Genomic DNA, 17,428 nt, shown 5'->3' on the forward strand with positions numbered 1-17,428 from the left:
CGTGACGCCGATTAGGTGATCTTACTTTTTATTGTTTTTTTTACATTTTCATTCGTTTTACTTTTACTTCCCCTTAAAGCCCCTTAAAAGTTAGAGTTCATTTCACATTTTCTAGAATTTAAAATAGTGATAATGTAATGCAACACGTGTTTGTTTGCCAAGCTTAACCGCCCCATATTTTAAGGGGCTGGTGCGATCTGACATTTTTTTACTCGATGGGCGGCATTCAAAGTGCCCACCCCTCGCTCGTGCTGCTAAACGAACTGTTCAAAGATTAATTGCTGAAGGTTTAATAATTTGATCACGTTTCATGCGCGTGATAAATACATTCAAGTATTACGCTTGTTTAACCACTACTGCACTTGCTTCTGTGCTGGCTATGCTATTTAATTTGTTTTGAACGATTCACCGCGATTGCCCATTTGTTAAGTGTTGCGTTGCTAATGCCGTTTCCAGAGCACAGAATTAAAGAGAATCAACATGCCAAATCAATTCAGAAGGGTGTCTCTCGTGCGATCAGATCAAAGTATGCGCGGTGGTGTCATTGACAGGGCGAGAAGCGTTCTTGAATCGTTGACACCCGATCGGACCTAGCGAATCTTTTAGACGCTTCATCGGGGTGCCCCATTTCCTGGTTGACTTTGTTCGTCTTCCCAACTTTGTTTACAAATACAAAGGTGTCCCATTCGTGATTACGTACCCGGCAAGTGTCTCGAAACAGGGCACAGCGTTCTCCATGCTAACCCACAGCATCCTCTGCTGGGTTGTTGTGATTCTTGTTTCCATCGTGAGATCATGAGAATCTCTCTTAACACGCGAGCATAGCAAGAAGATCGTACGATCGTTATCCGTCCCCTAGCGTGCCAAGTCCTAAGGAGGTGTGTTGCTGTCCGTATATCACCCTACGACGGCGCGTATGCGTGTGTATGTTGTTTTCTAAAGCTACTTATCACATTTCGTGTAATTTGTACTTTAGCATTTAATGAAGATCACGACGATTTTTGCTCATCACGTTGTTGTTAAAGATAAGATTGGGCAAGCGACCGACCGCGGCGTTTCGGAGGAAGAACCGCCGGGCCCCCTGTTGTCACACCTCGTTATGTTTGCAACTCAATTGCCTCCAGCAAGCATGCAGGAAATGGGTTAAACACGCACGAGACACCACCAAAACGCGTCCGATCGTTTCGGAAAGACTTCAACGTTTTCAGTTCCTTCAAGTGAAGCAAAGTTGCGCCACTACAGAAGGACTACGGGTTTGATGCACTCAGAAAGAGGGGGGTTCATGTTAGATGTATGCTTCTTAAATGAATTGAAATAGCAAAGGTATAACACGGTCAACTGGCCATGGGATCGAGTTTGCGGATGAATCGTTACGCGGATCGTTTGAGAATTGGACGCCGCTTCAAAGATAAAACTTACATGCCTAATATCACAAAACGGGGGTACAGTCAGTGAAATAGTTCTCACGTGCGGTCCCACCACCGGACACAGGACCGCAGGGTGGTGGGCGGTTATAGTCGCGATCGGTTGCCACGTTTTTGGGCGGCGCTAGTAGATCATGGTGCGCGGCGCTTGGAGTGGACTACCGGTCAAACCAGAATGAAGTTTGGCTTGCTGCGTGGATAACCGCCCCGGAAATGTTCCGGGAACCGCCCTATCTCTCTCAGTGTACCAGGTCACTGTCCGCTGCTTGTCAGCGAGGCGCACAACCAGTTAACAGTTGATATTATGCGTCGCTCCTCATAATGTGGTCGCCGTGTGCGTGCTGGCACAGTGCCCACGAGTTGATGGGTCAAAAACGGCGCGCATCGCTGACAAACAGAAACAGGGGCAATTTCACCAACTGGGACCACGGTGACGTTTGGGGGCCATCGCTTTTGATCGAAAGCCACCGCCCGTTCGTAGTCTTGGAAGAGCCTGTTCTCTAACGTACTAAGCGGATTAAGTTGAAGCCGAAGCTTTACTATTTGTTAACCGGCTTTTTTTGCCTGTTACCCCTGCAGCTATGTCTCTGTGTGTTAGCTGTGTGATTGCTTCCACTATCATATGATATCCCGCGATCGACTGCACTTGTATAGACATCGAATTGTCTGGCCTTTTTGGCAGGCGTGCCATTCTCGATATATCAGCTAACTCTTCTCTCAGCACCTATTAACCATCATTTGCGTGCGATTTACCGTCATCTTCACCATTGTTTCTACTCTACTTAATAAGACTACGAGACTCTTCCAAGCTCTCCAGTTGGCTACGCATTGCCAGCATCGCGCACTCACCGTTACGCCAGTTCTCACGCCGCAGCTCTCACCTGCCCTCACGTAACGGTGCGGTGTCTTATTCTTGGTTGGTTTCCTGGGTTTTACGGTACTTTACGCGCGTAGCGTTGTGCTGCCCTCGTGATGTGGTGCGGGCACGGCACAATGTTTGCTAACGCACAAGCTTCACAAGCTTCACAGCTTCACAGCTAGCATTTCATCTGATTCTTCGATCGAAGAAATATTGTTCGTCAATCTGCTCTCTTTATGGATTCGTTCCAATTCGTGTGTTTAATGGATTAAGATAAATAGTTAAACGTATCAATGAATGTGTAATATGAAATGAAGAAAAAATAAGCACACCAAAGACAAACGCATGTCTCTGTCTGTCGTCAAAAGACCGAAAAGCCGACCCAAACCGATCGCGCTTCTCACTGTTGTCTTTTGTTCAGGGTGAAAACAAACCCCTTAGCCTTACTAAAAGAACACAAAAAGTGCAAAGAACATACCAACGTAATTAGTCTGATTATGAAATCGCGAACGAGCGCGGTTGTTCTGTACGATTGTGAAGTAATTGAAAAAAAAATAATAATGATAAACGGTCTAATGTGCGTATGTCGATTTTCGATCGTCCGAAAGTGAGTCCGCATCCAACAGAGGAACGGCCATTCGGATCTCCAGCGCCAATCTTATTATCATGTTATCGTCCTGCTGGATTCGGGATTCCGGCGTCATTCCGTGGCCGTTCCTAAGAAAGATAACGTTGCTTTACGGAACTGTTGTCATCCTTTAGTAGCACTCTTCATCTTCCATAGCAAAGTCGCTCGTGAATCCAGAGTCCGCGTACACCGAGCTGCGAACAGAAACAATACATTAATTAATCGTACCGGGACCGGTTATATTTTGGTATTCAGCTGCATTACTTCCATCGAAATTTAACGAGAGGTGTAACTACCCCGATGGAAGGTATAATAATGAACCCTGGGTCTTGTACAACTACTCTTGAGGAGGACGATCTCTGCAACGATTGTTTCGCATGCACCGTGTGCATGGCCTTGACGAGGTTGAATAGCATGTCTCAAGAAGCGCAAAATATGAGCGCGTGAAGCAACTCCGGCAAGGCAAGGCAAATGAAAGAATTAGTAATGGGTAGCGTCTCATAAGACATGTATGCCACAAGTTGGGTAACGGATTCGGTATCACGCAATCTACGTGTGTTATCTTTGGTGGTGAACTGAAAGCGGTCACTGACCACAAAGTCTGATAAACAGCATGATTTTACCATATTTTGTTATCTGTTGGTCGAATGCAGAGGTTCTAAAAATGGCCACCATCGAGTCACTGAAACAACATTATCGTGTTGGATCGAGATCATCGAAACTTGGGCTGATAAAATACAGAGATAATAATAAGTAGTGCAGTTCGGACAACCGTTACTAATTATGTATACTTCAGGCTACCGATAATTTATTTTTCTAGTTCCCCAAACGCTCTCTTTCACGCGACTAGTCCGAGTGAGCTGTAATTAATTTTTGCGCCAAAACCGAGTACGGGCCAAACATTGGAGAGAAAACAGCGGCTTAGAAAGTAACTTGCGTTTTTTTTATGAAACAAAGCTGCGAGCGGACTGCGTTTTATTGTTACTGGGAGGACGGGAATGAAATGGCGAGCACATCATCAATGAAATGGTGCGCCAAACGAATTGGGGGGAGCCAAAAAAAATGGTGGCGTTCGCATCGTGCACCGTTGGTTCGAGTTTCTCCGTTTAAACTTTCAAATAGCACTCCTTTGTGGTATACTTGATTTCGCGGTATCACAATTTAAACGCGAGTTTGTTTCTGTGACGCTCATTAATTCCCGGGCTCACCGGGGGCCACCATAAAGGAAAGATACCGCTGTTCGCGAAGCAGTTGATGTTTTGTTTTCGAAATCAAAAATGGGAACACAACAAAATGAAGGGAAGATGTTACCCAGCCAGTAAAAAGCAGAGAAAAACACTTCGAGGCACACTTACTTAATGGCACGGCACGTGAAGAAAACGATGCGCTTCAGCTTTTTGTTGTAGAAAAAATAATTGAACGACCACAGGCAGCCAGGTTCGCCGAATGGGTCCGAGTTCAGATCCGGATTGTAGCTATAGATGTCACAATCCTTCAGTGAAATTTCGTCCTCGATCGTTGTCCACAGGGCGTGGCGGATCTTGCTGTACTGCTCGCCAGCCACCGGCGCAAGGTTGCCCTCGATCGAGTTCAGCACCCACTGGAGGGACGGTTCCTTGCTGAACTCGTGACTCTGAAACGGGAAAAAAACAAACAGCCAACATGGGAATAGATTATTAGCATCGACTCTTTGCATCGTTCATTCTTCTTCTTATATCCAGCTTCAACCGCTGCGCGATCTTGGTCTGCACCAGCGATAATCCTCATCTCGGTTGCTTTTTGTAACATTATATTTTTATGGGCGATATTATTGAACACGCGTCAACCCCCGTCTGGAAATCCAACCCATGACCAGCGGCGTGACAATGACGATCGTTACCGACTGTCCTATCAACGGGGGCAGCCGAGTTAGCGCCCGACAAAAACGACCTTATTAAGTTAGCTATAAAGTAATTTTAATAAATACAATCCATTTCATCCCTAAAGGAATGAAGTTGGAGTAACTTTCGATTCTAAACCCTCTGCTCCTAAGAAGGTTCGTGATTGATCAAATTATAATCATACTACACTGATCGAAGGCACAAACAATAGTTAACGAACGAAGATGTGATGTTTTAAATAATTATCGGTAGCAAAACGTTGTTTTTATTGGATCGATTGCGCGATGGCGCAGAATGACGCATTTTTGTTAAAATAGATCGCTTCATATGGTTTCCTTGTCACCATTAGACCATCAAAGCAATCTCTTTTGCTTTGCGTGTGAATCGTTTTACTTAAATCTGTATTTATTTTGCCCCGCGGGCTGCAAAAACAGAACAAAGTAAACCGGTGCAGAGTCACCAAGCGGAACGCACGGTAAACAGTTATTTTAATACGGTCTCATCTCGGTGTGCCGCGCACCGCTGCTACACGGCCATTGGAAACTGTTTACCAATAAACCGCTAGCAGCATAAGACTCTGTAGATGCTTCGCAAGCGCATTTTGATGTTTCTAATTTAGGAACAAAGCTGAAATGTGAAAAAAGCGTAACGGCGCTCTCTCTCTCTCTCTGTCTCAATTGCTCACTGGCAGCGTTCAAGGGGAAACATATTTTTGGCGCACACGGTTTCGTTGTTCAAGGGTTCAAGGGTTTACGAGCGAATCGAAGGCACGCCCAAGGTCAAACAATATCATACGACAAACGGACCGCCAATGATGGGGGGTAAATTGCCAGAACATACTAATGGCGAAGTTATCGATTATTTTACGTACGTCAACATTTGCTTTTCTTATTGTATTGTATAATCAGTGAAACTTAGAAGGGATTTGAACGCTCAAAACCAGTAACAACCGGGTTGGCTTGTCTCTCTTACCTTCGCATCGCTAAAATCGTAGTCCGGCTCGAAAGCGGCATTCAGCGTCGCGATCAGATAGAAGAGCGTCTTGCGCGAAATAGTGTCGCACAGTGTGACGCCTTCGTCGCCGGACAGGCTGCTGCGAAGGATCTGCGGGGACAGATCCTGAAGGGTTTGCGGAGGCGACAGGGCCTGCAAATCGGTCGGGGCCTGCTCCGATGTGAACCGCTTGTACAGCGCCTTGTCGTTGCCGGCCATCTTACACGAGTACGACTCGATCCGGCCGTAGATCGTGCTGTCGCCGGTCTGGATGTGCAGCGCATTGTTGACCGCCTCAAAGCGGGTACTCTCTAGGAGCTTCATAGTTGATGATTTGTGGGGATGGGTTCGTGAAAAACTTGGCCGTGGCCTGCTGTGTGGCCTCTCAATTGGGAACAATATCTTTTCGATCGATAGAAACGCACACGCGCGCCTTCTTTGATGATGCTATGCGCTTGTTGTCGTAGCTTGTTGTTTCTTTTAACCCAACCAATGTTAAACGATGCCTTCGTATAGTTACTTATGTACTAGCAGAGTTTGCCTCGAACTCTGTATGCTCAACAGCGAGTGGTGGAACGAAACAAGAAATAGTTTATGGCCACGCACTCCAGCACCTTAGTGCAGCAACGGGTTCACCGTAAAGCAGCTGCGGTTCGTGGGGCCCGAGTACTTGACCATCTTGGGTGATCTCTCTCTTAGCAGTCCGTTACTGATCTTCAAGGCGATTCTGAACATGGTGGTTGGGTGTATGCAGAGTCTCTTCTTTAGTATCTTCGTGCTCGCAACCTGATGGCGGCGGCAAATGTGGTTGTTGCCGCTGCTGATGCTACTGATGCTGCTGCCGCTACTGCTGATGCGTTTGCTGGTAAAGGTAAAGGCTACTGCTTGCGGGCACATTTAAGTACAGATAAATACGCAGTTTCCTTCCTTGCCGGTTTACCGCCAGCTAGCTGCGGTCAATGCTGCGTTCCTGTTTCGTATTCCACTCACTCGACCGAAGGGGGATGGTGGGGATATGTTTCAGGTTTGTTACCGGGTCAATAAACGCACACGGAGACAACAAACGGTGTCCGGGAAAGTTCTGTCCGTCGCTCTTTGCCGTGGTCAACGAAAACAACACAAAACTCGGCTGATAGAAGCGCGGCCGTCGGTAATAAATCGCTGTATTTCGGGTTTGCGTCACAACGCCACTTCACACAAATACACCTGCACTGAGTACGCACACTCTGACAGTCTCTGACTCTTCTTCTTCACGCACTTTACGGGCTGTGTACCGTTCGTACACACGGAGACCCCTTATTCCGCTTCTTACAGTCTTCGGTTCACCGCTTTCTTTGTTTCCTCAACGCAACCATTCGCAGCAACCTTGTTTACAAGCAACTCGGCTTATCGATTATGTTCGAGAGCGTTTAAACGATTTCATACACTTTCTCAAGATACGCTTTAGGCTGGAATCCTTGTACTGACCTTCAAGGAATTCTTTTCACGGAGCAGACCGCGCCAGATCCTGTGACTGGCTATTAAATCACGTACGAAGTATACAAACAAGGGCACACAACCACATGCACACGCAAACTAGTTCGAGTTTCCGCAGCCGCTAAAAGCGCATCTGTGCTGGGCGGGAGGCGCTTCTTGTTCTTTTCGGAACGTCGTTTTATCGATGCACAAGTGGACACTTTTCTACGAGTAACGATTTCGCGGTTCCACAAACTCGCTCCACTCCAAGGCGAGCCGTTCAGGGCAAGCCGACTTTGATTGCCAGGGAGACGCGCTACACATAAGCACTCTGGTCGCGAGCATACATTAACCGGAACGCACGGGTTTCACAGCGAAGGATGGACAGTTTTTCTCGTCGCTGCCGTTGTGGAGTGGAACTTAAAACATCACCATGTACGCCGGACACATCTATCTTGGGTTCGGCACGACTCACACTGGACGACTCCACCAGGCTAAACACGGTCTAAAATGGGCTTATATTTATCCATCATTTTCACTGCTCGATTTGGTCACCGTGGGGGCGACGGGCTGGCTGCTTTTGCTCAATTTTCGCTGCTCCGGTTGCTATGGCACCAAATCGCCCTCCGAAATTCGTTCACTTTATTCGTTTCCAACGCAGTACACAATGGCGAGTTATCGGGCAAACTTTTGTCAGGTCGCAATTCACAAATTATTCTCGGCACACGACGATACGAATCGCGTCTATTTTTGCTTTGAGAAATCGGACGATGGCGAGAAAATACACAAGCGCTTGAGCGAGCCTGCCCAGTGGTTGCTTGTTTATGTGAGCGTGCGTGGTCATTGGTTCCGTCCCACCGAGAAGCGTGCCCAGTGGTTGCCTCCCATCGAGAAACGTCGATTCAAACAAACGGTTTCACAAGTTGTATGAGAAAATGTACAGGCAATTATTTATACATTAAAACATTGTTTGATTCCTGTTTCGTGAACGACTACCGAAAGAGAGACGCTTGGAGTCAAGTTCAATGGCTCTCTGAATCCAACTTTTATCATCTACTTTAACGCGATCGTTAGCACAGTTTTGCAACGGTAATATACCAATATTATACATCAGTCGAAAGGTGATGAATCCTTCTTTTATATGAATTATATATTTAATTTTATATATTTGTATGAATTTTATAATAATTAAAAGTTTACGTTTTGCATTGCCTTACCAACCTTAGGCAGGTATCATAAAAAGCACTTCTGGAAAGATTTGTCGTCGAATATTTTCAGATCCTGAGCGTGCGAGTACTGTTCTTAATTAAAGATTTAATAGACAGGCTTAGGAATATCCATTAGCTGTCAGAAAGTAGTTAATACCGCAACATTAGACACGTATTGTAAAGATACATACAAAAAACTTTTAGGGCTTTATAGTTGGTTTAAAGTACCTGCTAAGGTACATAAAGTATTGGCTCATGCTGGGGTATCTGTTCGTTGGTCAGGCGTTTGGAACTAGGAACGGAGGAAAGGGGTACATGGAATTTCTCGGATCGCCATCCCCATTGGCTCCAGTCCCGGCGGCTTGCCAGCAACTAAACTTCCGAGGTGGAGATGAATGTTTTTATGCTGTCGTTTTCCTCGTGCGAAGGTGTATTCTAACACTGCGCATTCAACCAAAGACAATATAAAGCATTACGGTCTGCTTTCAACAACATTAGCGTTAATGTGTAATTTGTTCGCTGTTTTTATTTACACTAGCAGGTCTATACACTAGACAAAATATGATCAAAGAATTTCTTTTACAAACAAACACGTTACAACGTTGAACTGAATTGATTTGAAACTCACCAACCACCGAGCGTTCATTCTTGCTGTCAAAGGGGAACTGTCAAATGAAAATTGGCGCCGCTTCTTCAGTTCGTATCAAACCAATTCCTGTTAATCCATCGTATTTTGTTGCAAACGTCGTGAAATATCGTGAAAATATCGTTTAAAAATCATCATCCGTTCTTCTATCTCTTCATTTAGGTAAGTGGCAGCGTGCAAGACAACGTTTTGCACGTTCTTAACGCGCAACGCAAGCATAATCTAACGCACAAAGGTTTCATTGCTGCTGCTGCAGAAATGGAATCTAAAATGGAAGGAAGCATGCGACGGTCGACGCGCCTGGTGTCCCAAAAGCAGCGAAAGGAAGCTCTTGAAGCTACGTCGATCGCTAGCGACAGCGAGTCGGAAACGGAATGCCCGTCGTTCCTGCTTTCCTCGAAACCAGACGACGCTGAGAATCGCACAGACCCAGACTGCGAAGCAGGTCCGTGCGAACGGCGCCGATATGATGATGAATCCGTCGTCCCGGAATACCCGCCGCTCGAGCTTGATGATATGACGAGCGAACCAGATGATAACAGCGACAACGACTCGGAATGTGCAATCGATGAGAACTCAGACAGCGACTCAGATATCAGCGTCGCAGACACTGGATCACAGTCACAAGAAGCAACGGATCAGTGGTAGAACATAATAAGCATGATTGGAAGCGTAACACAACAGTATCCAAAACACGGGACAGAAATGTTACAGCAGTTATGTGCCAACTTGAGCAAATATTTCCCCGGTATGTCCCCGGATGCACGAGTCGCGCTGCAGGGGTCTTCGAAACATTTCACAGGGTGGAAGATCGTCGAAGAAGAGGTCAAGGATGAAGATGGCAAGGTGCTTGGAACCCAGTGGTATCGCGGTTTAAGTGAGTTCGCCTGTAATAATAATAATTACTACAAAATTATTATTATAATTATTGAAATTTACATTATCACTACAGAAGCCGCTATTCTAGAAAACTTAGAAGGTGTATCCTCTAGCAACGTGCAATTGGACATTTTCTTTGATGAAGGGCCATTGTACCAGCTCAGAAAACCCAAATTAACATCCTGGGTTACTCTGGGACGACTAAACGAAGGATCGAAACTGGGCGATCCTTTCGTTATAACGGTATTTACCGGCGAAGGCAGGCCGCCAGTGGACGAATTTCTCGGCTCTTTGTGCCGCGAAGCACAGGCGATAATTGGCAGGCGAGAAGAACCACGCCAATTGGTCGTTTGCGAGGATACATCCGTGATGATCGCAGCGCGAGCGGTTATAACAGCGGATTGCGTAGCACGCGCTTACGTGAAAGGTAGTTGTTTACCTTTCGGCTGAACGATTGGTGTTATTTATAAATCAATAATTAAATTATTACAATTACAGGAACAGTAGCAGCAATATCGGCGGCCGGCTGTCCGCAATGTACCATTGTAGGAAGGCGCTCAGTAAATACTGCTACATCCTTCATAGGCACATACCCCCCACGGACACACGCAGAATTTGTGAATGGAGATTATGATAACGGGCGAATGAAGCATCGGATTCGCGCAACTCCTTTGACATTGTACCCGGTGGACATCGTAAAGGATGTTGTAGTTGGAGACAACAGGCATTTGTTACACGTCGGGGTATTCAAATTATTGTTTTTTTCTTTCGTGCACGGCTGTCAAAATGATGAAGTTGCGCCAATGCATCCTACGTTTGTTTCATTAATGAGACACGTGCTATTGAGAGTGACATTCCCACGCGAAAGATGCGGCAAGGCACGGAACCTTCCAGACGACAGTGTTTCATGGACCCCAGATATGTGGGGATATTTGTTTGACGTGGTGGCCATCGTGCTGTTCCAAAAAGTCCGGCAACCGAAGCTATACGAGGCCCTTAGTTATCTGCATCAAGCTGTTGCAATATACAACAATGACAGATTCACTAGTTATAGACAGATTGCCCGAAAATGTATAGATGCATACATACAAAAACATGTAACATTATTCGGCAATATTGTTCCTAAAGTCCATTTGTTAAATCATCTAGCAGATGAAATTGAAAGGTTTGGCCCTTTAAAAGGCCAATCCAGTTATGCGTTTGAGCATGATATGGGGGTGCTGTCGACAGTCGATATTACCAAACCTCATTCCCCGACCCATCAGGCTGGAATAGCTTTGCTTTTTCGCGAAAGAGTACGGCGACGCCACAATTGCAATACCACAATTTTCCCATATTTGACGAGAAGAGGTGTTCACGTAAGGAAAAGCTTTTACCTAAACAATAGAACAAAAGATGCGGATGGCTGGTTTCTTGCAAAACGCTCGGGCACTTTAAGGCGTGGGGTAGTGGTCAAATTTGTTAAGGCTACAATAAAGCCGTTTATGGTTTACGGCCGCCCTTTGGAGGAACAACTAACGCTAACACAAAATCCTTTCAGTGAAACGATAGGCTTGGACGTGTTTGCCACTTGCAACAAAAAGAAATTGCAGAAAGAACAATACTACAAGTTGGAGGATATAATTTGTAAGCTTTCTATAGTTTGGATGCCCGGACAGACATCTTTTCATCCGCTGGCTGAATCGTTTGCTGAGTAGCAAGTAATATTATTAAGTATACGTGAATGATAAATAAATAACGAACGGTTCATCTTCAATGTTTTTTTAAAATTATATTTTGGAAACGTTACCATCTTTTTCATTTTTATAAGGAACTGTTGGAATGTGTATGTGTAACGTGGTCGGGATCTAAACTAATGATTGCATCATAAATTAATTGTAATGTCTTTGGATAGAATGACCACTTGAGGTCTTTTCCATCTCTGTGCTGCTCCCACACGCTTTCAGATAATAATTTAGGCTCTACTCAAAAATCAATAAATCTTTTCACCAATTGCTCCCCTGACTTCTGCTTTGCATTCCACGATTTACTACGAATGTAGTTGATAAATCCTGTCTAATAAACGTTATAATTATCAGATGCCGCTTCCTCGACCATTTTCACTTGGTGAAATGACGACAACGGCAGCAGCAAATCAGTAAGCAGTCTGCTGCTGCCGTTGGTGGCCGAGGCGATCTGCGCATGGGCAGCAATATCGTAGTTGATATCGGGGGCGGCAGCAATATCCCCTGTACCACTAGGTTGTCTGCTTTGGAAGCGCGGCATAAATGTTTTAGACAAGATAGGGCAAACCATGCAAGAAAGTCATCCAGAGAAAATAATTTAAAAGACACATTTATTCGGGCAATACATAGCACTGACCCTAAAATTAGTTCTATGTCATTGGGTTATAGGCAGCGAAAAAACCGTAAACTTAGTTTTCCGGATAAAGTAAAAGAATTTTCAATCATGGAGGAACACATTAATGGCGATATTGCGATTGACTATTATGAAACTCGAATCGAGAACTCGGACGGTCATTTGAGTTCATTTTGCTGTAGCTTTTTCTTTCTGCCTTCTCTCTTGTTGTATTCTGCTTTCTGTGAGTGGGTAAAACTCCCTGATCACTTTATAACCTTTTCTAAATTCACAAGGCATTCGATTTGTAGCAGAGCTTAGCAGATAGCTTCTTCGATAGTACTTTAACATTTTTTGGTGTAATGCAGATTGCATACTTAAGGCGTTTAAAAACCTTAAAACAACGAAAAAAGTTTATTTAATATGCTTGAACGCGTGTATTGCACATAGAAAGTTGAATTTAATCAACACACATGCAAAGAAAACAAAAACGTTGAAAACAGTCCATAGATTCTTCCTAAAAATAAATATGTCCGCCTTTCCCATACAAATTCCCCACTGTGCGGCAACGAGCTGAAAACCCAGCCGATCGTAATCGCGACCAAATGTTCGCGGTAGGCGCTACAATCTTTCTACAGCATCCGACGATCGTGGATCGCTTGTCCTCGCGGCCGTGGGTGAAACAGTAGCCGAGCAGCCCGTGTGGGTTAGTATTTTACATTCAATCGTCCGGTGAGCTCGGATGGTAGGTGCGCTTTTTGCAGTGTTCCCTGGAATTGTGGCATGGAAGTTTTCCCGTTTATTGATATTTTTAACTTTGGCAAGTTTACGTAAAGTCACTTGGAGCGTAATTTAACAACCGGTGTACTGTGAAGCTGTTAAAGAGACTGTGACAGAAACCGGGCCGATGATTTAGTCTACAGTCTGGTCAAGTGAAAATGTGGTGCGGTGTGCAACTTGCGTAGCTAATACACGTTTCATCGCGCGGTGACCGCGACGATTCCTCCTCCTCACAAGTGGTCTTTGACTGTGGTTTTTTGCTCGTGCGGTTGGATGTGCGGAACGTTATGGTTGCCGTAAAAAAAAACGACCAGTTACCGAAGGCGAATTGAAATCATTTGACACCGATCGACTTCGGCTGCTGAGGCTGGTAGATGAGTGCCTGCAATTGAGTAATTTCAATTGTGCGCAACACTTGCGCGTAACGGATGCTGGTGGGTTCAATACAATCGCCGAACGCGAGCAATTAATCGCGGGCAGACAAATATGACACCGCCATCGTCCGATCTCGTAGTTCGCGATCACTTCTTGTATAGAGGCGAAAGAGAATAACACAAACATCACGCTTTTTCACAGACGAACGAACACGAATGGTGTGTCCGGATCCGTCGAATTCCGCCCATGTGGTCATTTTGAGAACGGTTTCTTGGGACGCACAAATGTTCGAACATGGCCGGCCGAGGGATCCCCGAGATTCCCGTGGCATTCGCAACGGTGGGGGGCGAAAAGTGGTTGTCGAATGGCGTTTATTTTTAACCGAATGTACACACTATCGATCGCGTAGAATGATTCCGGAAAGTTGTGTCATTTCGTTTTAAACTCCTCTCCGCAACAGTGCGGCTTCCCAATGAAACTCGAACTAATCGCCTTTCCAAAACATGGTCACTAAAAAAAGAGAATGGCAGTTTAACGATAGACGGATTAATTGAAGCAATTAATCATTCGCGTTTGAAACAGAACCAGCAACATTGGGCAAGGTGGAATTGATCGATGCTGTTTGTGGCGACACATGGTCTTTCACAATTAATGTGGTACCGATTTTTCCACACCTTTACACCGCGTATTATAAAGTATAAAGTATTGTTAAAAGTTCGCACCTAATTAACCAAAGCCGGCAGCTCTACAACCAACCGCCCATCGGAACGCCCCATTTCACCGCGTGGTGATGGAGTTGAGTGTGCTATTTTTGTCCTGCCGTCCTCTTGATTAACCGGAATTCACGATTATTCACGATCCCTGTTGGGTGTGATCACCGACTCTGGCGGTGGACGGTTGTGGGAAACATCACGTACCGACTGGCACGGTCACCCGGTGCGCTCGCTTGGAAAGGTAATCTCGCGCGGCAATCTTCGTAAGAAGTAACCGGCAGGACCGGCAGGCAAGAAGTGACGGCTTGAGGACCGATAGTGGCAAATATTTCGAAATACTTCTACCAGGCGGAAAGCGGGACTGTACACATCAAATATCTCTTCCTTATTGCGACAACGTGCGACTAATGCCGTCGTCAGCTCGTTCCGTGTTCCCAGAGACGGCAGACGATCTCATCAGTTACCTCCACCTACACACGTTTTAACACACGGGAACGCCATCTCACGAGCTGGCCTGTTGGAGTGGACAAAATGAAGCTGCCTTTGGCGTGGTCTGTTTGAAAGTTATGAAACTATTACCATTATTGTTATTAATGATGGTCAATTTGCAAAAGCCAACGACGCCTGCAGTGCAGAGGTCGCTTCTCACGCTGAAGAGCGTTGTACCCAGGCCGTCACATAATATATGCAAATATTTAGTTTAAATCGGATCGTGTGCAGTTCAGGCGATTGGCGCATCATTCGATGACGAAGCCTGGAAAGAATGGAAGTGAGCAACACTTTGGAGAATCAGGTTACATCTGGTTTGTACTCTGAAATCCAAAAAAAAAAACAGCTGTTTGGAAGCGTTTTACACGGATTCAGTAAATTGTTCAAACATTTTTACGTTTTCCCCCGTGGCCGAACAGTTCCAAGCAACTGACCCCGCGCGTGATGGATGAGGTACATTGAAAGTGGGATGAAAAATTTATCCGACGGCGGCTAATATGCATGTTCACCATCTCTCCGCTGCCAATTTTATAGGATCTTGGACGCGGTTAGAACTTCGGCGCCCATTTTCCAGCTCTTTCACTTTCGCGAGCTCACGTTTTTGGGAAAACATAAAAACACAACCGGCGAAGCAACGAAATAAGACCTGCCAAAAAGGCACAACATAGGCGACACATCCAAGCATTTACCAACGATTGGCGCGCACAGATGGAATCGGTGCCCGGCCCCAAGATCACCGCGCGGGCCCCACGCGAGGCCATGTTTTGGGGCCTTTTCTTGTTTTCGTCATTCATCGTCTTCGCGTCCGCGTTTCTTGGCGTTCCGTTTTCCTTTTTTTTGACGGCCGGGTGTGGCCACAAGACTTGTGGCCGCGGCCGTGTGGTATTTATAATTTTTCCTCGCTCTCTCCAAGCGGGCGACACGACACGACGACGATCGAAGGGACTCACTCAAAAGCGGTGCACGATATTTGCGATGCCGCCGCCAGTAGTAGCAATCGACCGCACCGTCGAGACGGTACGGGTTTTGGCCAGACCCCGGGGGTCTTCTAAAACGGGCTCAGCAGCGGAATTCGTGCAAGCGTGCGTGCGTGCGTCGGTGGCATTTTTCGCGGGTTGCGAAAGACGAAAACTTTCCTATCCGTCGTTCGGTGGTAATGCGTTCTGCTGGAAAGCGGATGAAACTGATTTCGAAACTGCTTTTCGATTACTTTAAAAAATGGGCTTTCGCGTGTGCATGAAAATGAACTGTGAACGAAGTAGGCATTCGGATGTGCTCCTGGTGCTAAGATTGTAAGAAAACGTGCCCATTTTTGTGAACAAAATTTTCCACAAACTTCCCAGACCATCCCAGTGACCAGTGCTCGGCATCCTTACGGCTAAGTGTCTATTTGACGAGTGGAAAACCTTTTTCGAAAACTGCCCAAAAGGGTGGCGGAGGCGTCGACAGAAGGAGAAAAAAATGCTTCCTGTCAATTAAAATACGTGAATTAAAGTGCGGATTGTGGATAGCGCCTCCTGGCAAGAAGAAAGGTTCGTGTACCCCTCTAGTGAAGGTCTGTTGGTGGTGAATTTGATGGGCAACGTGCGTCAAACGAAGTGTTAAATGTCCCCCCATTCTCGTTCCCATTGGAAATGTTTTACGCCGGGAACATAGAGAGCGACAAATGTCGGGAACATGTCAAAGTGTCCGTCGGCGCAAAACACACTTCCGGGTCATGGACACTCTCTCCGATCGCGGAACGCGCACCGCACTTCATTTGCAATCTTGTCATACTGTTCTTCTGGTCGGCTTATCCCTTCGGATTGATGTGCTTGAGACGGCTCAAAACGTAGTAACGAGGTGTTAATCCCTCGATCTGTGAGTCAACTCGATCATGGTGGAAGGACTCAAAGTCGTGAACTTCTCGGCGGTCACGATCGGGCACAGTTTGCGCGATGCGCCAAGTTTCGGGTGATAAATGGGCACGTTAGTCATTGTGACAAGTTGAAGAAGAGGTTATTGTAAAAGTGTGATGTTCTTCAAAGGCACTGTCGCCGCTGTATTTTTCTCTTGGAAAGCAAGATAGGCCGACCGTCCTGAAACGAACGAAGTGAATCCTTGCTTGCCGTGGCCAAACCGCGCGTAATCATCAAGGCAGGCGCCCCGGTCTGCTTGCTGTTGAGAGATTATTTTTAAATATGCAGCTCAACCGGCGCAGCTCGGCGCCCGTATGAGTGGCGCGGATCGAGACTTTCGCCGACGCCGTGTTCCGGATGGTAATTTTGTGTAGTGCCTGTCGCGGCAACCCACTCGCGCTCCCGATGTTGCAAACTTCCCCGCCACGGCACGTGCAGACTCACGAGAGCTTGCATTTTCCTGGAGCGCAGCGCCAGAAGCCGACGGAACAGCTGCCGCGGCGCGATGACATCAAATTATATTAATATTGAGCGGAAACGGTGGCCTGTCACGCTCGCATTTGAGTAATTGGTTGATCGTCTTAGCGGAGCTGAACGCGGAGCCGCATGGGTTGGGCCAGAAAGGAGGAAATTTGTTTACTCTGCAGGCTGTTAACCTCTTTCGCACCACATCGCAGGATGTGACAGATTTGCCGTGATGAAAATGGAGGCCAGACTGCACAGTAAGACGTCTGGCATGAAGGCAAACGCAGCAGCCATGGCACTATGGGGGAAAAGCATTTTTAAGTCTTCTTCCGATTCATACTCATACATCAAAATTTCCTTAAATTAGAGAAGCAAACTGTGACCAATGCGAGGGTTTTG

The 17,428-nt window shown here is 46.1% G+C and overlaps 1 protein-coding gene across 1 annotated transcript; it reads right to left on the minus strand.

Annotated features, from left to right (window-relative positions):
- Positions 1 to 20: 20 nt before the first annotated feature.
- LOC131208358 (repressor of RNA polymerase III transcription MAF1 homolog) lies at positions 21 to 7,944 on the minus strand. Its single transcript, XM_058201085.1, has 3 exons — positions 5,764 to 7,944; positions 4,267 to 4,544; positions 21 to 3,105 (listed from the first exon to the last, which is right to left on the minus strand). The coding sequence occupies exons 1-3, from the start codon at positions 6,106 to 6,108 to the stop codon at positions 3,042 to 3,044; spliced, it is 687 nt and encodes a 228-aa protein (XP_058057068.1). The 5' UTR covers positions 6,109 to 7,944; the 3' UTR covers positions 21 to 3,041.
- Between the last annotated feature and the right edge of the window lie 9,484 nt (positions 7,945 to 17,428).

The sequence above is a fragment of the Anopheles bellator genome, chromosome 2 (assembly GCF_943735745.2).
Source record: "Anopheles bellator chromosome 2, idAnoBellAS_SP24_06.2, whole genome shotgun sequence".
In the NCBI taxonomy this organism is placed as follows: Eukaryota; Metazoa; Arthropoda; class Insecta; order Diptera; family Culicidae; genus Anopheles; species Anopheles bellator.